The sequence below is a fragment of the Asterias amurensis genome, chromosome 3 (genome assembly GCF_032118995.1).
Source record: "Asterias amurensis chromosome 3, ASM3211899v1".
Classification (NCBI taxonomy): domain Eukaryota; kingdom Metazoa; phylum Echinodermata; class Asteroidea; order Forcipulatida; family Asteriidae; genus Asterias; species Asterias amurensis.
In genome coordinates this window covers 25,238,497-25,260,770 of record NC_092650.1, presented here as the reverse complement: position 1 = coordinate 25,260,770, position 22,274 = coordinate 25,238,497, and the positions used below count along the sequence as shown (strand labels likewise).

Below are 22,274 nucleotides of genomic sequence, written 5' to 3'. Positions count from 1 at the left end.
TGAGATCTATAAGGTTTTGTTGCTACGTGCATACATGTCTTAATGAATTACACTACGATCCATATGCGGTTCTTAGTTTGAGTAAATACAGGGAATGTGATGGAAATTTTGGCAGAAAAATTAGGCAGGAATTCATGTTTCAAGGGGGGACGACAATTTTTTGTGAGAGAACAGGAAGCATGATCGGAAATATTTGTGCGTAAATGCGCACTGTAGCACCGAAAACCATGACCAATCCCAATCAGGAGAAATTCTCCACCCAGTACGCAACAGATTACGTACTCATCCCTGTTATCAAAGGTCACATACATGTATGTGCATCTGATAAGCCTTGTGTGACCCGTAGTGGCACGTAACGTGGAGTGCGACGGCTTAAAATAGCACCAGATGAATTAGCATTTTATACGATGAACAATCTTTTGTCTCTGTCCGTATGGAAGTCTATGTGTGTATACAGCTTGCGTGGGCACTAATCGTGCACTGTACTACGTGTAATGGTAGCACATGTTTACAAGCCTGCTGTTTTGTTCCTGTAAGGGCAAAGGGTAGATTTTCTTTGGTAGAGGGGCATGATGTACGTGAGGGAAATACGTGCCCTGAAACATATTGTAAAAGGGCACCAAGGCAATTGCTTCCCCGGCAGTGTTTACAATGTACTGTGCTGATGGATTGTTAGCTTTAGTAACATTCATACAGTGCAATGTACGAAATACTCACAACTGCAATAATCTATTTTGTCTTCTATCAGGGCTCAATTTTTGTGTTGCTTAAGTAGAGCTTCTGCTTAAGCAAAATAAGCAGGATATCAATCACAGACACGGGACATGGTTTTTTGGCTGGTAACCTTTTTCTCTGGTAAACTATATATAAGCTGCTTTGTGTGCTATATGAAATAGAAACAACACGCTCATAGAAACAACACATGCAACCATTGTTCAAGGCTGATAACACAGTTGTCTGGTTCCCTTTTTGAGGGATAATTAACACAACAAAAGGCCAAGTCACACTGCAGCGATAACGATAATGACAACGACGTACCGAGAACGCATTCTGTTGGTTGAATTGCTCCATGCAGAATACGCCCCGGCTCATTCAACCAATCGGGGGCGTGCATTTTTATCGTTTTCATTTTCGTTCTCGTTATCGGGGCCTGTGTAACCGGGCCTTAACCCTACTTATTGTACTAGGGGCCTAACAACCAAAGCCATTAGCCTCAAAGAAAAGATTGAATTGGTGGCTATGGCTGGATCACTTGAGCAACACGCATAAGCATAGGATGTCCTTAGAAACAGCCAGAGCCGTAGCCAACTGATCTATAAATTCAGCTGTGAAAGATTTAGGCCTTCTGGTTTAATTAAAGCAGAAAATACTGCTTGACAAAGTTCTTTGCTAAGCAAAAACTGGGTGGGGCACCAGTCACATAAAACTTTTAAAATGAAATTTTGGCTGGTAACATGTTTCTGTTAAGCAATACTTTTCTGTGCTTAGTTTTTGTGCTTAGTAGATTTTTGTGCTTACAGCCTTCGAGAAGTTGGCCTCTGCCGATAGCAGGGATGATAAAACTGTCTACAACGAGCAGCTTTGCACAGTCCACGAGCACTCAGTTTCTTAGTGAGTAATTGGACATCTTTCTAGTCTATGTAAGTTTATCGCGGACATGGAATTATAATGAGCCACCACGCGTGATAACCAGATGGCACGATGCCAACTCTAACCTGGCACGCCTTTTGTTCAGGGACCAGCACATAACATAGCGTAGCTTTTGCTGTTTGGTATTACTGTACGTGTACGTAAACATGGTGTACGTCGGTATAGCTTGTTATGAGCAATGGCTTTGAAAGTGTATAATGTTGCATACAGGAAATGTTTGAAGTACGGAGTCAATGTAGATAGTCACTACAATACGTACTATGACCCCCTTTGTTTTATACATTAACTGTCTACACAGTGTGTGTTACGATGTAATTACATCATGTACACTTTTTGTTTTTATAACAGGACTACACATGCCAATAATCTACACAATGTATGTAATACAGGAAAAGTAACTTGGTTCTAAAAGTCGAAATTTATTTAAACTTAGCTGTAATACCTCTGTGTACAAACTATCTACCACCTAAAAATGTGTTTAGCGTTGGTTTCTTACTATCTTGTTTTAAGGCCATTGGACGCTTTCAGAACATAAACAAAACTTAAAAGTTCACAGATTTACAAATAACTTACAGGGTTTACAGAAGGTAATGTTGAAAGACTTCTCTTGAAATATTATTCCATGAAATGCTTGACTTTTTGAGCAAACATTAAAACAATATCAATTTGCGATATCGAGATTTACGGATTTACTTTAAGCACATGTTATGACACGGCGAAGTGTGGGCTTTGGACAATACTGTTTACCGAAAGTGTCAAATGGCTTTAAATAAAACAGCTCAGTCTTCTGTATCTTTAACTTAAACAGTAGTTCACTGCTCAAATGCTAGTTATGACACACCAGAGGACCATTGGAAATACACTTTAAGTGGGGCTGTCTGGATAGTACAGTGTTGAAAAGCATCTTGTTATGAAATTGAATACAAGTGCATTTAAAGCCATCAATAATCACTTTCGGTAAACAGTATCTGACAGTATTGTTCAAAGGCTCACACTTTGTGTATCACAACTTATAATATAAAATAACAAACCTGTGAAATTTTAGGCTCAATCGGTCATCGAAGTCGGGAGAAAAACCCAGCCCTTGTTTACACACGTTTCGCTGTTTCATGACATGTGTTTACTATAATCCGTAATTCTTGATGCCGAGAATTGATAATTGTTTTAATGTTTTCTCAAAAAGTAAAGCATTTCATGGAATACTATTTCAAGAGTAGTCTTTCACAATTACCTTCTGTAAACCCTGTAAGTTATTTGTAAATCTGTGAACTTTTTGTACATTACTCATCAATTTATTTCTAAAAGGGAAAAGCCCAATCTGGAAAAACTTTCATGATTGGGAACGAAGCAATGACCTCTGCAGCCAGTTAACCTGCATAAAACTGGGTCAAATTGCATCTAGCTGTTTTAAAATTAGAGTATTTTGCTCAGCAAAATTGATCAGAGAATCAACAATGAGTGATAGTTAACTTACACAGTGTATTGGCTAGTATCCCTTTTTTTTTAATTATTAAAAAAAATATTTTTTTTTGTGAAGTTGTGTCCATTGTTGTCTAAAGCAGTCGAATGTTGGAAATAGTTGTACTCAGTCCGACTTAAGGGTTTGTCTACAATGTACAAAGTGCAAATGATGCCAAGGGACCTACGCTTCACGAAGTGCTATGCATTATAATGTGCATACATACATGTACATGATGTAGTACATGTAGGTTCTGGCAGTGCTTTCTGAGTGCGCCGTAGCACCTTAAAGGTGCTACAAAAGGGTCCTGTACTTTTAAAACTTTTTTTTGGGGGGGGGGGTCGAATAACCAAACCATTGTACTTAAAAGGAAATCCTTTCTCAAAATTGTTTATCAGCAGCTGTGCTTATAATTTTTTGTATTAATATCGGGTTCCATTAATACTAATCACACCCTGACGGTAGCTAAGAAATTGCTTTAAGTATTTATTATGATTTATATATGGTCACTTTTACACTGACATGTATTGAAGCTTTACCGTACACATGTCTACATCTTGGTGTTTGTACAGAATGCGACCGAAACGCAGCAAGCACATTGGCGACAGCCATGCTGGATTATAATGAGGATTTGACCTCCATAGCGTGGTAGTGTGACAAGCAGATGGTGACGTGCTATTCTTGACCTGACTCAAAACAATCGGGAGCTGTGCTTGAAAAACGATGCATGTCTGCGGGAAGCGGCCATTGTGTGGTAGCCATCTTGTTTTTGTGTTCGTTGTTCTGTTGTCAAAATCAGGCTTTGATGAAAAGGGAATATAAGTGTTGCCATTTTGTTGATAATAAGGCAATGACGACTGTACAAGTACCATGTGCAGTACATTTCCTGACTTTCAAAATACTCAATAAATAAACTTTAAAAAAACACAGCCCTTGCATGTACAAGTTTACTCAAAAGAGTTTAAGTTGCTAAGGTTCAGAAATAATGCAAAAACAGCCTACAAATTAATTTAAAAAGCCTAAATTCAATGTATGTTTAATTGTAGTGAAATACTGAACTTACACAATACACGTAAAAATTACACTAAAATATGATGCGTACACATACACATGACACGTACCTGTAAAACACCACTTTCTAATCAGCGCTATACAGCCATTTTGGTCTTTTTGCTTTTTGTTTTCTTCTCTTCTCGTATTTTGTTTTTTTTCGTCGAAGTAAGGCTCTCAGTTTAAATTGCATAAATTGCATAAATTTATCTGAAACGCTGGCACAGAAGGACAATGCCAGGTATAGATAAAAATATGTCTAAAATAACATTCATGAATTTGTTCTTCTTGAAAACCTGAGCCAATTTATTAAAATTTTGATCACTTATAAATAGATTGGTTGGCTATGGTGAAGATTAAATGCATGCAAACATTTTTTGTTTGTTTCCTATAATTAAGTTGATATTTTACTGTTTAATAATTTGACTTTTTTTTTTCATCCATCTGTTATTACGCTGTTTTGAGTTGGATGCTGAATAATAAAATATATGAAATAAAATATAGAGTTGAATTGTTGGATTTAAAGAGTCTGGCGTATAATTTTCAATGAAATAAATGTGTGCAAATGCAAAAAATACATATTCACTTTGCCGTCAGCGGCTGTTAGCAGTGTAGTACGGCGGCGGCGCACCTTTACGTTGAAGCAATCCAGGGACTTGCTCAGACGCTCTGATGCAGCAGCCGACAGATTATAATGAGGCGTCGTCAACTCCCGTTGTAGGATCTGGGGAATGTACCATATAAGGTTGTGCAGACACGTCCATGCGGACCTTAGGATGCCGTCTAGCGTATCCTTAACCCGGGTTTTTTTTTCCTTCTTTTTTTTTTTTGCCCGGACTTGTGTAAATTTAACTTGAAGCAGATTTGAAATGTAATTTAGTGTCTTTTTGTTTGTGCATTTCATACAGTACTATACAATGTGTCTGTACGTAATGTAGAATCGCACATTATCGACACTACAAGCTGTGTGGAACGAAAAAATCTTTGTGGCGTTTTGTTGCCTCAATGTAGATTTTAAATGTAATTTGGTGTCTTTTATTATTTTATTCATGAAGTGCAATCTCTATAGATACGCATATTATCAATACCTTATTAACTGCAAGCGTGTTTGTTAAATAAATAAGTCTTTGTGGCATTTTGGGAGCACAAATTTATGCCCATGTTTTTTATCAAACTTCTTGTTAATATAAATAAAACTCAGATATATAGTAAAGAAATATAAAGCATTTTGGAATCTAAGATGAACTGGGAAAGGGCTTAAGAAATCTGTCATTTTGTTGACACGATTTTCAGGTCATACTTAATGCGAAAGAGATCCTGTGTAGTAATTGTTTTCTGCTAGGGTTGAAACATCAGGCCATCAACTATATTTTGCATCTATACCATATAGTATGTCCTTTTGGTTGGTAAGCAGTTTGCACCAGCTAATTCTTTATTATCTCAAGTTGTTTTCCCATTACATTGACTGATCTGTGCGGGCCTGATATTTTACAAAGACATTTTACGTGGTTTCTAGGAAGCATTTAAAGCAAAATAACAGCTTTGAATTTTTTTCAGCGTCAGGACATTTCAGTTAAAAAATATTTCAGCGTCAGACATTTCAACGGAGAAATTTCCATGCGAATGGCGGCTGTGGAAATTGTGCTGGCGCATGATTAGCATAACGGAACGGCACAGCCGAGTGGAGAGAGAGTGCGTCAGACCACACCCTCGGAATAATTCTGAATAATAATGAGCGCTACAACCAACGCACGACAGAGTGTTATCAACCGTGTGGTTGGCTCGATTAAAGTCTACGCATTGGTTTAGTTAAAGATGCATTGCCCGTTTTTTTTTTTTTTTTTTTTGTACAAAATTTATGTTAATAATATTTGCGTTAATTACTGGACATACATGTAGCTGTTTTTCTAGTTAAGTGTGCTATAAACTTTAATTAATCGACTTTCTATCATTACATGTTTGAGAAAGATTGGTACATGTAGGTTTGAAACGTCAGGCTATGAATATTTTCTATTTCCATACATGTACATGTACAACAAATGGAGTATATTGTTAAGCCTTGGTCTAGCATGCATTAAAGATGCTATGTCAGATTTTTGGCTGATTTCACCAACAAATTTTGATTTAAAATTTAATAGGTATTTTGATGGGGGTCGAGAAAGTTACAAGCTTTCATTTGAGCCATTGCTCGAAAAAGTCCGCCAATTATTAGTAGCAGTGAAATAAAGTGCTCAAAATTTGTTTTTGTTGGGTTCCCGACAATATATCACATGATCAATTCTTGCAGGCTTTATAAGAAACGTTTTAAATTTTTGTCATGGTACCTGACCATTAAAAGTAAAAGTTAAACTTTTTTTCTTTAGAGCGGGTGATACTCTTTGAAATACCATTCACTCAAAAAAAATCTATTTTTTAATGTTTGGGGACAAAAATCTGACATAGCATCTTTAACTATTGTTTAGGATTACTGGGATTTGTTGCAATGATTCTTTACTACCACCTAGCACAATTTGCCCCATCGGCTAAGACAAAATAGAATGTTTTTTGGGTGTTTTTTTTTATGGATGCCGAGCGGCATATGAGAGGATGATACATGTTATTTTTCCTTTTAACCTTTATAAATATTTGTTTAGATGAGCTTCCCATCAAGGTCACTGGGCAATCTCTCTCAAACAAACATTGGTTTAATACCTATGATTATGGTTCGTATTCTGAATTCAAAATATCAGATCCCTGATGAAAATCCCATAATTTAATCTGTCAAGATGTCATGAACTTCATGCTTGTTATTTCCTAGACACGTTGCCCACAAAGGCAAATCTTAGTCGATGGGGGAAAGGTCGGGTTACACAAAATGCACTTTGTGTGGTTGGAAAGAAACACTGTAACACATCCTAAACAGTTGTAAATGCTCGCCAGACCAAGGATGTTACACCTGGCGGCACAGCAACGGTTACGTACTCCTTTTGTTGTAAGATACCTTTCGCTCAATAGCTGATCGGACATGGAAATGTATCACAATAGTTGAACTCACAACTCCATTTGAACAAAATATTACCAAAGCCCAGATTTGGAAACAAGAAAAATACTCCAGTCCAGTTTCTGATCTCGAGGATCATCAAGGTGTTATACTCGTACTGTACTGTATTGAAAGAGGCAGTAGGGGCCTTATCATTCAAGATAATATGAAATAAGTTCAATCATCACTGTTCACCTTTTTATCGGCTGGTAAAAAGGCAAAGAAAGGAAAGTCCAAAAAAATTGCCAAAGTTACGCTGCAGTTCTGGCATCATCAACTGTTTTTTACTCTAAATTTGATCATGACTGGTCCATTGAGTAATCTGTCTTTTAAATTGTCAGATTTGTATCGACTTTTACCCCTGTCTCGTTTTCTTTTCTTGCCTTTTTACAAACATATCGTTTAGTGTCTCTTTTCCGTTTTTTTTTTTTTCGTCTGTCCTGCGGGTTGTTTTTTATTTTTTATTTCTGTTCCAATCTGAAGTGAATTAATAAATACTAAAATGCACAGCAAAAAGTAATTGTGATACTTATCTAGACGACAATTGTTATTCTGGTCATTGCAAAATCAGCGGTTTCCGTGGTAGGATATGAACCCACAACCTTGTGATTGCAAGTCCTACAATCTGTCAGAGAAAAATGCAAGTGCTTGAATGTAAAATGAATACTCATTTCTTTCCTTTCGATGCTGAATACATTTGTTTTAAAGGCAGTGGAAACTTTTGGTAATTACTCAAAACAGTTATTATAAAACCTTAATTGGTAACCAGTTATGGGGAGAGGCTGATAGTATAAAACATTGTGAGAAACGGCTCCCTCTGAAGTAACGTAGTTTTCGAGAAAGAAGTAATTTTCCACGAAATTGATTTCGAGACCTCAAGTTTTGAGGTCTCGAAATCAAGCATCTGAAAGCACGCAACTTCGTGTGACAAGGGTGTTTTTTCCTTCATTATTATCTCGCAACTTCGATGACCAATTGAGCTCAAATTTTCACAGGTTTGTTATTATATGCATATGTTGAGATACACAAGGTGAGAAGACTGGTCTTTAACAATAAGTAATAGTGTCCACTGCCTTAAAGTTGGTGTACTTGATGTACTCTGTAACTACTGGACGACTGTGTTAATAATAAGCTGTCTCATTCTCATTTGTTTCTACAGATCCTTGATTAATGATGCTATGACAAAAAGGCCTTTGTGCGACCAAATCCTGTAACGGGAGACAGTGCACCATAATGGCGGATCTAACGGCGAGTGTTCCAGAGTCAATCCCAGTAGACGTCCCTCCTGACCCCCTCGTAGTTGAACCCTTGAAAGACTTTGTGGATAATGCTGAGGTATCCAAAGGAGACGCACCAAGTGTTCTGAGATCCGAGGAAGATTGTGATGAATTGACTCCCGATCAAAGTGACGACATCGTGGCTGAAAGCATACCCGAAAGTCTGTCGGAAAACGTAGTTATTGTTGAAGCGCCCTCTACTGACCAAAGTCAAGAGAGAGGGTGGCTTCATAGAGACATGCTGTCCAAGAATGAAGAAGTTACTCTTGAAGTGATCTCTGAAGATTGTGAGGATGTGCGTTTGGAGGGAGAGAATCACGACAGAGACTCGGTGATGAATCCTGATCCACTTGAACCCTCATCGAAACCAGCGGATGCCCCTGCTGGATTTGATCGACTCACAAACATTGAATCAAATACCACCCTCGTCCAACCCCTCGGTGACCAAGTCCAAACAGAGCCTTCGTTAGCTATCTCGGCAACCATGAATGAGTCCGCTACAACCCCTCAGCATCCTACAAAGAATAGCTCGACCCCCTCCCTGAGTAGAACAAATAACCTTGAAGCCAAGAAGAATAGACTTCTGGACATTTTAAATGCCAAAACGAAAGACCTCTCAATGAGCAAACAGAAGGATGTTATTCATGTGCCAGGATTTGTCGGGGGAGATGATTCCCCTGGTAGCGTGTTTGACCTCCCTCCGAACACAGAAGTCATTCATCCCACCTCCACCACACTAACACCTGAGCCCCTGAGTGAAGATTCTTATAAGGGGTCATCTCTGGGGTCAGAGGTCACACAGGATGACCCTACTCTAATTCTCAACAAACCGGTCACTCAGATCATGGCTAAGAGTAAACGGAAGACAAAGAAGCCGTTGCCCAACAGATCTTCTTTGGAAAGTATGATCGATGCCGCATCGGACATTACGGATTTCTTCAGCATCGCAAACACTCTGGATGACAGTGAGGAAGATTACGTTCCTATGGTCGTTGACGAGGGCGAATCAAAAGATGAACAGAAAATGGCCGAGAGCCTTCAGATTCAGACAACCAAATCAATCAGTATGACCAAAGGGACTGTCATCAATGTGCCTACTTCAAAAGGATTACCAGTGGTAAGGGTTGTAGACCCTGCATCGTTTGGCCTTCAAAGCACCACTCAAACCAACCCTCAAATTGCAACTCCTCAAATTGCGGTGTCGGTAGCCACTCAGCTTCCTGTGAACCACCCACAACAGCAACTGACTCAAACGACACAGCTTGTGCAGCAGATTGTGCAGCAGCAGCACACCCAGTTTCCCATTCTGCAGCAGAAGCTCATCCAACCGCTGCAGGGACAGATTCTTGTGCAGGGTAACATCATGCAAGGGAGCATCCTGCAGCCAGGAAACACAGCAGGGAGTGTGATTGTACAGCAGCAGGCGCCACAGCAGCAGCAGCAGTTTGTGCCGATACAGTCCATACAGCAGACCGTTCCAATACAGTCCATCATCCAGCAGACTGCAGTCATGCCCTCTGTGTACCAGAACCAGATTCCAGTTGTTCAACAACAGGTGAGTTTCAAACCTTACCCAACAGGTGGATTGCACTCATAAGAGTTATATATAAGAACTAGAGGGCGCACTGGCCTATATACGCGCCCCAGCAAGTTGACAAAACAGCATCTCGTCAGCGTTCAATGAACACAAACTCCAACGTGTACTTCGTATTTTGACGTGCGTACATAATGGCGCGTGTCTCCTTTAGGTCCCGTCGCATTTGTGCAAGAAGCATCACCAGTGCGCCCTCTAGTTGTTATATATAACTCTATGATTGCACTACACACATTTTCACAAATTTTCCACAATCCTCTCTGAGTTTTTTACCTTTGCAATTTTTAGGGAACAACAAATCATTGTAATAGGTATCAAAAAGCATTTATATATATTCAAAGATGACAAACATTACATATTCCAAGAAGATTGTGGGATATACAACATAATGTTTAGTCCACCTTGTGGCAGATTTCTGACTGTGACAATTCGTCCTTTGTTTTCAGTTCAGACTTTGGAAAATTTACATAAAAGCTTTGTATGTGTTTATAATTTCAAAACTTGATACATATCTATTGTATGTGATGTATATCTGTTCTTGGTGCTACATTCACATAGTTATGTTTGGAGGCAGAATTGTGTCAATATTGAACACGGTTGTCTTCGTGTGAAATTTTGAGCGTGAAATAGGAGGCGACAAAAGGGTTCGAAATAAACAAATCTGCCCCTCGAACAAGATGGCGCATATTACAGAAAAGTGTTAAAAATAAAAAACTTCACTCATCGGGGCATTACAAGTTCTGACATACATGTAGACATAGTTCTGAGCATGTGCACATTACCGAGAAACAATAAGTTTACCTGGTAGTCTGCTGCCACCTAGTGTTCCAAAAGTCCTCATTGGATCAATTGTGCAATAGAATTGAATGTGGATTTATCTTTCGGCATGATTATAAATATTTTACTGACTATCTATATTATGTGTTTTTTTTACTCCAGCCTGCCCAGCAGCTTCCAGTGTTCAGTTCCCAACAACCCACCGGTACCATCTTCACTTCTAGCACCCACACCCCGACCATCATCAAACCCCAGCAGACCGTCTTTGTCCTCCAACGCGGCGACGCTTTGAAGCTTGACAGTATCGGGAATCTGATCGTCATCGGGAAGGAAGACTGCATCAGCGGCCAACAACCGGTCATACAGCCAGGCAGCTCCATACTTCCTGTGAACTCTGTTAAGAATTTGTTGAACATTCGAAACGTTACGTCTGTGGCTCCACAGGAAACAGCAGTACAACCAGGAGCAACCCTTGTATCATACGTCAACAGCCCGATAGTAGAAGCCAGCAGTTCTCAGTTACAGTTTTCAACGGGTGCTACTATGGTTCCTTCCGCTTCTGTCAGTACCTTCAATCGACCTGTGATTCTTGGGAAGCAGCCGATAGCCAGCGTGCAACCTCAGAGGCAGAGAAGCACCTGCCCTAATCCCGAGTTGGATCTGATCAGGACAGCCTTACTCAGTCCCAGTCCGACCACACCCACATCGATCGTTGCAGTGAGTACCGACCCCAAACCTAGCACCGTGACCACTTCTAGCTCAGATGGCAAAGGCATCAAGATATTTCAGTGTGAAAAATGTAAGAAGCTCTTTGTTAGCAAGGCTAGTCTCTTCAACCATTTGGCCATGGAGATGCATACTAAAGGCGTTCCACAGCATGTCAAACTTCCATACAAGTGCCCTACTTGCAGCTCCCACTTTGCCTTCAAGGCCTCTCTAGTGTTCCACACAAACAAATCTTGCTGCACTAACGTCATACCCACGTTCAACGTGATCTGCTCCATATGTAAGCTCCGATTTAAAAACTTAGTGGATCTTGAGAGGCATATTGTCCGATGCCACCACATTTTACCTGGTCAAATTGCAGAACTCAATGAAAATATCAGTGCAAACAAATACGAAGCTCAGTACAAGAAAATTGCCATGTTGGAAAAACCCCACAGTGAAGCTAAAACTGTGCCACCCCAGAAAGTAGTCGCCACAAAGTGGGCGGTTATTAACAGCTCTCCAACAGTTCAAGTGGGTTCAACAAACAAAGATGTGCCAGAGGCTAGGCCTCCAATTAAACTAGTCGTGAACAGAAAGAGAAAGAAAAAAAGCAAGCATCGTGGCAAGAAGCGTACGCGATCATCACCAGAGCATCCGTGTAGAGCCGAGGTCTTAAAAGATGAAGATGCAACGACCCGGAACTTAATAAACACCCATGGGAAATACCTACCCAAAGCCGCCCGTCCATTTTCTTGTAAGATCTGCGATAAGGCTTTTACCTCGGAGCATTGTTTGCTGGAGCATATTAAGACACATATCAAGCCCTTCAGCTGCAGCGCTTGTGGATGGAAGTCTCCAAGGAAGGACAACGTCTTGAAGCACATCCAGCAACATCATAACGGACCCAAGTATCAGAGGAAGAGACAGGGCAAGTCAAAACAAAGAAGCCCGACACCTTCAAGTTCCGACGTCAGTGAGAGCAACGAGGAAAGTGTAGAGGAGGTCGTAAAACACATCAAGAAAGAGAAGAGTGATCACCAAGATGATGAAGATCCAGATCTTGATTTGGATGATGATGACGACGATGACAGGCCCAACGATTATTTTGGCAGTGGTAGATTCCCGCCTGATGATGACAACGATCATGACAACTCTGGAAATAGCAACGGAAAGAACAACTCGGACAAAAGTCCAGAGAAAGGCAGTGATAGCCTTGGAGATCAAGAGATGGACGAAGGGGAGGAGAGCACTCAACCGACTTCAGGTGACCACAATTACTCAAGTCACACGCAATCAGCGGAAGACGCAGCCCAAGGTATTGAAATTGACATTTTAGAAGATGTTGACGAAATTGATGTACTTCAAGCTGAGTGTGAAGTTAACGATGATGATGTTAGTCCGAGCTCTTTATCCATGGAACCAACTCAAAGCAAGGATTCCAGTGAAGTTGGCCCGAGTGATAGGAGTTCCATACCCCAAGATAATGGTTCGTCCCAGGAAGCCACTTCCCAGGAGAAGGCAGATGAAAATCCACCGAAGGACACAGAAACCAGAACGGATAATGATTCTTCTTCTAATCCATCTGGAACACAAGATGTTCAGGACCAGATGAGTTCTACAAGTCAGAGTGGTGAAGAACTTTCAGGCCAAAAATCCATCAGCAAAGATGTTTCAATAGACGCATCTTTGGAGGCAGGCTGTGTTGACAGTTTGGGTCAAGATGTACCTGATGTAACATCAGAATGTCCCATTAAAAAGCAAGATTGCTTGGTCCCGGAGAATGTGCCTGAACAAGATGATATGTCACAAGATGTTTGTACTAAACCTATGGACACCATACCAACCAGTGGTGGTACTCGACCTAGAGAAGACAATCAAGAAACTAATTCCTCATCGTCATTCAACAAACTTCAATCTCTTTTAAATGGAGATGCACAATCGTCCAAAGCTGGAGAAAGTTTGGAGAACTTAGCAAATATTTTGCAACCATCTGTGGAGCCATCAGTCATTTCAGTGGAGAGTGCCACCTGCGATCCAAAGACGACTGACTCCTTAATAGAAAGTGATGTCTACTCGGAGAGTGATATCCTGGATTGGAGCAGCTCTGATTTTGAATCCGAGGACGAGGAAGGAGTCGAGAGAATTCAGGCGAGACCCATTCTGCTTAGAGATGACGATGCCAACCCGGCAGCAGGTACAGAGGTCATGGATGAGTCTCTCATCATCGATGATGACAACTTGGAGATAAGACCCAAACACCCGATATTCCCAATCCTGAAGACCAACACTGAGAAAGGAGACACTGAGACAGTTGATGAAGTAGAAATTGACGCCCCTGAACGAAACAGTTATTACACTGTTCTGAATGCAGAGGGTAACATTGAAGACGGCTCAAGTAGAGCTCCTTTTGACGGAGCTTCCGAAGTGGAACTCTCAGTTTTAGATCATACGCTTAACGTCTTTCCCTCCACCCAAGAAGCTGACGGAGAGGAAACTGCAAACGAGGAGGACTGCCAACTCACTGATGTCATTCAAGAACAAGCAAAGTGCAGCATCAACCCTGAAAGCAGAGTTAAAACGGAATTCTGTGGAGGTAGGGAAAGCAACGCTGCTTGTGAAACAGGCAACATTCAACAAAGTCAGAACATTTATCAGTCAGACCCAAGTACAGCTTGTGAAAATAGACTTTCGACTGATCGAGATTCAAGGGAAATCTTCACAGATGAAGGGTTTATTCACAATAAGCAACACATTCCTGAAGAGAGGAGCACCACTTCAGATATCTCTGAGAGAGTAGGAGTGAAGATAAAGCTGGAACCTTTTGAAATGTGTGAAATTGAGACGGAGATCGACAATAATCAAATGACTGCTGAAGGTGACTCCACTAATCACAATAACAATGTAGCGTCGACAACTACAGCTCAAAAAAGATCTTCGTCTCCTATGCTTCAAAGCACTTCTCTTCCAGGACCCGGTCCACTTCCCACAAGTGATCCTTCAAGTGCTCGAGAGGCAACATCATCGCCCATTTCACAAGTCTTGCCTGTTATTTCCTCGGTGGGTTCTTTGAGTGAGCAGGTAGAGCTGAACCAAAAACGTAAGAGCGTCATTTTAGAAGCCCTGAATCGTCCAGGTCAGCCGTATCCGCCTTCACCGTACGATTCCAGAATGATGTATAACTCCATGGGAATGCCCGTCGTAGATCCATCCACTGGACAACCCTTCTTACCCAGATATCCTAATCCTTCCAACCCCTACATATCCATGTTTCATTCGGGATCATTGGTGGATCCAAGGGGGCAGTTTTATCCAGGCCATCCCGGAATTGCTCCACCATCTAGAGTGATGGGTTACAGACCTCCACACATGAGCTCCTCATTGCCAGAAGGTAGATTCCCAGGTCCAAGCGGTTTCCCGCCGATGATGGGCCAAGCAGGGTACAACAGAGGAGGCTACCAGCCAAAGCACGACCAACAGCATTTTGATCAGCATCATAAGAAGACACATCTGGAGAAACAAAAGCAAGAAAGTCTTCAGCTACAGATGCAGCGAGATCAGCAGAAGTACCAACGCCAACAGATTGAAAGGCAGTGGCAGGAACGTAATCATGGCATGAAAAGTCTATCCCCATCTCATGCTTCATCTCATCGTCTCTCAGATCCAGGGTTCTCATCAACCAACCCAGGCTCTAGCCAGACAGACAGATTCATTTTCCCGAAGCATCCGTACCAGGACAGAGTTATAAGTAATCCAGTAGTTAACCCTCTAACTAGAGAACCCTCAGACAGCCTAGGCCCACCCTGCAACCAGTTCAAGGCAAACACTTCCAGGCTCCAACAACATCTTAACCCCTCTGACCCACAGATTGTTCCCCGGATCAGAGAACCTCAGTTAGAGCAGAATGGCAATAATATGGTACCCTCACTTCCTGCTGGTCCCCATTTTCCACCTGGATCACACCTTCCTCTTAGACCATCTGCTTCGTTGGAAGCGGCTATTCCTTCCAGATTCCCAGAGCCTAGTAGACCAGGATTGCAAGGTTCTAATAGAGTTCCCGTTCATGTTGACGAGCATGGTTTGAGGTTACCCCAGCAAATGAGTCAGGAAATGATGAATGACCAGCCACCTCCGCTTGTTTACCAAGGCCATCAAAAACCGCAGGATGTGGCGGTCCACAAACTGGAGCCTGGAGATCAGGGGTCAGAGATTGTCACTGTGGAGGAATCAAGTGATAAACAAGATGTGCAGCTTTTGAAAAGAGAGAAGCTAAGTGATCGAGATAAAACATCTAATCAACAAGAGGTTGTGTCACAGAACAGTTCCATACTTCAAGATGTGTGTTCCCCAGGAGAAGGTGTACCTCCTTTTGTCCAACCACCGCCAATACCTCCTCCTCCCTTACCACCTTCTCTTCCATCTACACACATAGATCATTCCAGACGGCCACACTTTGTTCTTCCCACAAACGGTGAAATCGTGGAGACGGTAGTTCAAAGCCCTCTTTCACATCTGCCTCATCCAGAGTATGTTCCAGTGGGGAATGGAACATTTGCTTCTCCGCCAATTCATGTCGGGCCTCCCCATGTGTCTCCCAATTTGCCAAGCCCAAGATCAGTTCCTCGCTCTCCAAAGAAACGACATTCCTCTTCCGGGTCAAATGACCATGAGTCCAACAGACGCAGGAAACGGTCTCCAAGGACAGACGAGAACCCAGAAGAAAGACCCTATGCTTGTCACATATGCGGGAATCGTTTCAAGCGGTCTAACAACCTCACTGATCACGTTCGAATCCATTCCAGGCCTTATAAATGTGGGGAGTGTAGTTTTGACACCACCCGTTGGCAGTACCTTGCAGACCACCTAAAGAAGACCCACAGTTTTGAAGGTGATGCCAAAGAACTTGAGATGATGTTCAAATCCGGGAAGCGACTGAAGCCAACTGATCATATTCCTGAGACATGTTACCAGCCAGCAGCAACATCAGAAACTCAACCATCAGCGGAAAAGCTTTCACCACATCCAGTGCGAAATGGGTTCTCTCCTGCATCCCGGAGTATGGTGGTTGCGCCGTCCAATGTTATCATACCTCGTGGGTCGGACATCGTTCATAGAGACAGACACAGAAAGAGAAAGCGTCGTCATGATTATGATGATGAAGACTTAGTTGATTTCTTTGGGAATACCTCTGGCCAGGAGGACAGTGATGAGACGGTTGCTCCAATTACAATAGCGAAGGAGAAGAAAATACAGATCTTTGATGATGCTGCATCTGGCTGTGAGAACGGTTCCCAGATCTCTCCTGGAAACTCTCAAGCTCAGACCTCCCCGAAGGATAGCCTCAAATTGGACGTTACTTGGTCCAAAAGGAAACAACCTACTCCCGTAAGAGTAACTGAAGAGGAAATGATCAAGGAAGGGGTGACCTCGGCATTCTCGACTGCTTTGAAGACCGTAGAGAACTGCCAGGAATCAACTGGTAAGAATGACTCTGAGGATAGTGGCATGGAACCTCATATCAAGAAGGAGTTGGATGCTACAGAAAAATATATGGATAAACAAAGTGCAGAGGAGAGTGGGATTGATTTCGAAGAGCAAGCTGACAAAATGGACGAGGAGATGGATTATGACTCGGAGGAAGACGAAGAGGATGAAAGCGATAGCGGGGCTGTCGATGATCACAACGACGTAGACTACCCCCAATATCCATCAAACTCGGATGCCAATCATGATCTGGATGAATCCGGTGACGATATCAGGTACACCCCGACAGGAAGACCAAAGCGGAAAACTGGCAACTACACCTTCCCGTCAAATCTAAGACGGCGCGGCGAGAACGAAGACCCAGAGTACAATCCACTGAGAAGGCAGAGGAAGAAACATGGCTTGGTCTTGAAAATCCACATCAAGAGGGGTAAGAGACGAGGACGACGTCCTAGTAATAAACGTCCCCCTCCTTCATCTTCATCTCACGTTGAAGCTCTTTCAACTCACATTGGGGGAGGTCTAGACCTTAGCCCTTACTACAACATAGTAGATGAGACCGATGGGGATATGGACAAGAGACCATACCAGTGTATGATCGATGACTGCCACAAGCGTTTCAAAAGCAAACAGCACATGAGAGAGCACCTGTTTACCCACCTCAAGCCGTACAAGTGTGATGGCTGCTCCCTGGGGTTCGCCAGGACGGACTATCTTGCCATGCATATGAGAGAGATGCACAAAATGTCGCCGACTCGAGCGGACTTGTTCAATAAGAGGAAGAGCGCTAATGGCCGTGCCATGGCCTGCCGCATGAGGCCAAGTAAGGACAGACGACGTCAGGAGTTGCAGCAGAGCTTTAAGAATGGTAACATCCCCCAGGACATCAAGGACTTTGATTAGAAATGGTCGTTGGGAAGCCACTTTTTCAAAAAACTCAAACAGAGCATTTTTGGGTCAAGAACAAATTACAGAATGGTTTAGAGAAGTTTTCACTTGACTAGAACCTAGAACTAAGTTGCCACAACTCAAAACCTTGCACAATTTATCTGCGAATAAGTCCCATTCTATAATAGTAAACCTATATAGTGTTTACAAAATAGTCAATCTGTGGGCTATCGTACAGTTTCTGCGCGCTGTCTTTCAGTGAGCAGGGCTAAATTTTGGCATCGTGCTTAATGGTAATCCTTGTCTTTTTTGTAATGCTGTTTAGCATAAAAGAAGCTGCTCAGCAGAAACTTGTTCCCAAATCCCAATTTGATTAAGCCTGTAAGCACAGAAATGTTCTTGCCTAGCAAAAAAAGGTTACGAGCAAAAATACCAAAGATTCACCATTTCTGCGACTGGTGCCCTCCTCATTTCTTGCTTAGCATAAGAAATGTTCAAAGCAAACAAAATTTTTGCTCAACCGCTTTTAAAAAAAAGGTCCCAACATTGATACCATTCGGTGCCACTGTAAGTGGACAAGAAATGGGAATGATGTATTGGTTTGACTGCTACTTTGACTGTATTGCCCAATTTTTCGAAACCGGTTAAAAACAGTCTGGCCCATTAACATAGAGCAACTGAAGCAGAAAAAGCGCTTAGCACAAAACAATTTGGCACCAGAGTAATGATACCAGCCAAAATAACCATAGCACACCCTACCATTTGTGACTAGTTTTTCATCTTATTTTGCTTAATAGCAAAAAAAAGCTGAAGCAGGTCTATGTAAATTTTGTCAAATGTTGTGAGACACGTGTGCTCTAATATTTTCAATATTGGCATTTGTTTTGTTTTTCGTTGTCGCGTTCTCATCATTTTCTGAACCAAAAGAAAATATAGATGTGCAGCGAAACTTCTTTAAAAAAGTCACATGCCTTGTTAGTGCCTTCTTATAATATGAATGTATAGATACTTTATCGTAGCTAGAATCTTTATTATTTCTCATTATAAATTTATACTTTTTCTCTTGTCTCGTACTTGAATTTATCTTTTGTTGAAATGTCAAAACGCACTCAGTAGCCTTTCACAGGGGTTGCTTTTGTTTATTTATAGTTATTCCACATTATTTTTGGACTTGACAGTAACCACTGTTGCAAAGAGATATTAGTTATATCACAAAAGCGCGAGTGGAATATGGAGAAATATGTAGTGCTTCTGCGTCTCATAAATCCAACGAGGCCGAAGGCTCAGATAGATATGGGATGCAGAAAAGCTTTATTTCTCCGTAATCCACAACTTTGTATGTGATAAAATTATAATTATGATAAAAACTTGTAATGCGCACATAATTGCCCTTGCTAAGTGTTCAAGTCACAGCATTTTTGAAAGTTCGTCTTTTGTCAGTTTCATCATGGACGAAGTTACAGAATATGAAGAAGGTTATCCTCCAGCAAACTTGATGCACAGATGAACCCAATGTATGGTGTTGGAGCAGTTGCACCCTGTGCACATACTTCGCTTTACAAATAGCGTAATACATGTGTAAGGTCACAGGAACATTTGGTTGATCTGTTCACACTTGAATTTCTAACCCTGGCAAAATCCCATGGAAATACCTACCCCTGCTTTAGGAGTTACGAGCCATCCTCAGGGGTTAGCACACTGAGTGTTATTTTTCCTGAAAAATGTTATCACGTTTGAACAGATGTGGGTAAACAAGTACACATCAGAGAACTTCTGGGAACTTGCTGTGAAAAGCGCAGAAGTTGTACCTAGTTAGCAGTATTCATAGAACTTTCTGGCGATCTTGGCCCAATTTCATCGCTCTGCTTCTTCGGCTATGAACACCACTCTCCGCTTGCAGGGCAAGTGCCTAATTTCTAAGCTACATATCTGTGTAAGCGAGGAATGCCTAGTAACGTGGAGTACTAACGCGTACAAGGAAAAATTTCTTGGTAACCCATGAAAACATACAGAATTTCCTGCCTCCGCAAGCTTACGGTCTGCAGAGCCATGAAATTGGGCCCTGGTGACTTGTGAATCTCTCGATGGGTGGCCATGGATGGTGGAAAATGTTCAGCTTCGCTTGTAATAGACCTTTTTCACGCTGCCTCTATCTTGGTCATGTACCTCGTTTGGAATAACACTAATGAATGCTTATAATTATTTTGCAAATAGGAACCAGACTATATTGTTCTTCCAGCCTCGGTTCGGTATTGCTTGTATCAACGGGTTAACATCAAGATGGCTGCCCCATGATAAAGGTCTATTGGATCATATTGTAGTCTCTCTCATTATCTTAAATTTGATTTTGAGGAGAACTGTTATTTGGAAATGAAACATTTCCACACTTTTGGATTTTTAATTTTTGTAATATTTTTTTTGCAGCTATAATTTTTTGAAGCATTGGTGGATTTGTTGTTGTCAAGACTTTGTGATAATCTTACTTTTCTATGTAAATTATTTTTTTAATCTAAAGTTTCATTCTTTGATATTCAGAATACTGAAAGAGAAGAATTATTTTCTTGGGAATTTTGTAAAAATGTTCAGAAAATATTGGCGTGTCTTCATCATTTTCTGTCTGAGATGTTTTTCATGCCTCTTGTGTGGTTACAAAGAAAAAATTAATGATCAAAATTTAATTATAAACATTCCAAAATTAAAATAGTAGGATTGTTCACGAATCTCAAAACCCGTTCATGTATGTTACCCTCCTATTTATTTAAAAGTTTCCTTGATTATGAATAATTCAATTCCCTGTACAGCCCCTACTTAAACTAGAGACTGTCTTTTTTGGTTACATGGACAAAGATGAAGAGGACTGTACCAAAGATTTGTTTTCTGTAATTTGAGAAAAAAGTCAACTCCAGTTGTTATTTATGAGATTAATATACCTCACTGATTTGGGTTGTATCGAGGGCCCGTTTTAATAAAGCCTGTATGCACAAAAAATCGCTAAACACAAAATAGTATTGCTTAGCAGAGACGGGTTACCAGCCTAAATTACATTAAGTTTGCATTTTTGTGGCTGGTTCAAGACACCACACCTTTTACTTTCTTTAAGATTCAAAATTTCCTCTCAGATTAACTAAAATAATTGTATTTGTCTTTCAAGGTGTTCTCAAAGGGGGGGCGTGTGATATATAAACAATTTTCCCCCAAAAAAGAAAGTCCACTTTATTTGAGTTTCTTTCATTTTTTTGTTTCAAAGCTATGGTGTAAAACACAAGAATGGTATGTAAGTTTCTTAGGTTTGAACCTGGATGTTTTCCTTGACAGATTTTATTTTTGTGAAATGTATAAGAAGCTTATGTTGTGGTTGATAGCTGCTTTAACAAGAAAGCAAACTTGCCTTAAGAAGAAGAAGAAGATATTTGAAGTATTCAAACCCAACTTGGGAATGTCTTACTGGATACTTCAGGTAAAAGTCCCCCTTACCCCAAACCCCAGGGTTTTGTTTTCGCCATTATTAGATTTTGAAGGCATTATTTTGTTTACTTTTGGGATCATTTGACTTTTGAAAAAAGGTTAAACCTGAAAATGACCAGTGATTTAGTTGAGTTTAACGGCAAAGCATCTTGTAGTTTTTTTATGGGATTTTTTATACTGAGTAGAGACCCTTTGAAAGAGATAACTTCGCATTTTGTATGAAGTATTTACTCCACTTTTGTTATTATGTAGCTGTGTACAGATGTAGGAGAATCAATTTTATTATAACTTTACAAAATATCACTTAATTTAAGCATAGTGCGAGTCATTGTCATTGCTACAACATTATAAAATATTAAAAGAATTATGATTAAGTAACAGATTTGTGTCACAGATGATTTCTTTCAGGTTTTGTGTTTCTTAAAGGTGGTCGTAGATTAGTGAAAGACCTCCAAATTAGTGGCCTTAAAGGCAGTGGATACTATTGGTAATTACTCAAAATAATTATAAAACCTTTGGTAACGAGTAATGGGGAGCTGTTGATAGTATAATACCTTGTGCGAAACGGCTCCCTCTTATGAAGTGATATAGTTTTCGAGGAAGAAGTTATTTTCCCTGAATTTGATTTCGAGACCTCGGATTTAGAATTTGAGGTTTCGAAATCAAGCATCTGAAAGCACACAACTTTGTGTGTCAAGGGTGTTTTTTTCTTTCATTATTATCTCGCAACTTCGCCCACCAATTGAGCTCAAATTTACACAGCTTTTGGTTATTTTATGCATAATTATGTTGAGATACACCAACTGTGAAGATTAGTCGTTAACAATTGCCAATCGTGTCCAGTGTCTTTAAAAACTAGTAAATCAGGGGGTTGTTGGAGTATAGAGCAGTCGCCTAAAAATTATG

The 22,274-nt window shown here is 40.8% G+C and overlaps 1 protein-coding gene across 5 annotated transcripts in view; it reads left to right on the top strand.

The window, feature by feature from the left end:
• Window positions 1-21,737, top strand: part of LOC139935443 (uncharacterized) — a 43,316-nt gene extending 21,579 nt beyond the window's left edge. For all 5 annotated transcript variants that reach the window (XM_071930055.1, XM_071930056.1, XM_071930059.1 and 2 more), the window contains 2 exons: window positions 8,338-10,010; window positions 10,989-21,737. In XM_071930055.1, coding sequence (XP_071786156.1) covers window positions 8,412-10,010; window positions 10,989-17,918 — 8,529 coding nt within the window. In that variant the 5' untranslated portion in view covers window positions 8,338-8,411 and the 3' untranslated portion in view covers window positions 17,919-21,737. The remainder of the gene's footprint in view (window positions 1-8,337; window positions 10,011-10,988) is intronic.
• Window positions 21,738-22,274: the final 537 nt, after the last annotated feature.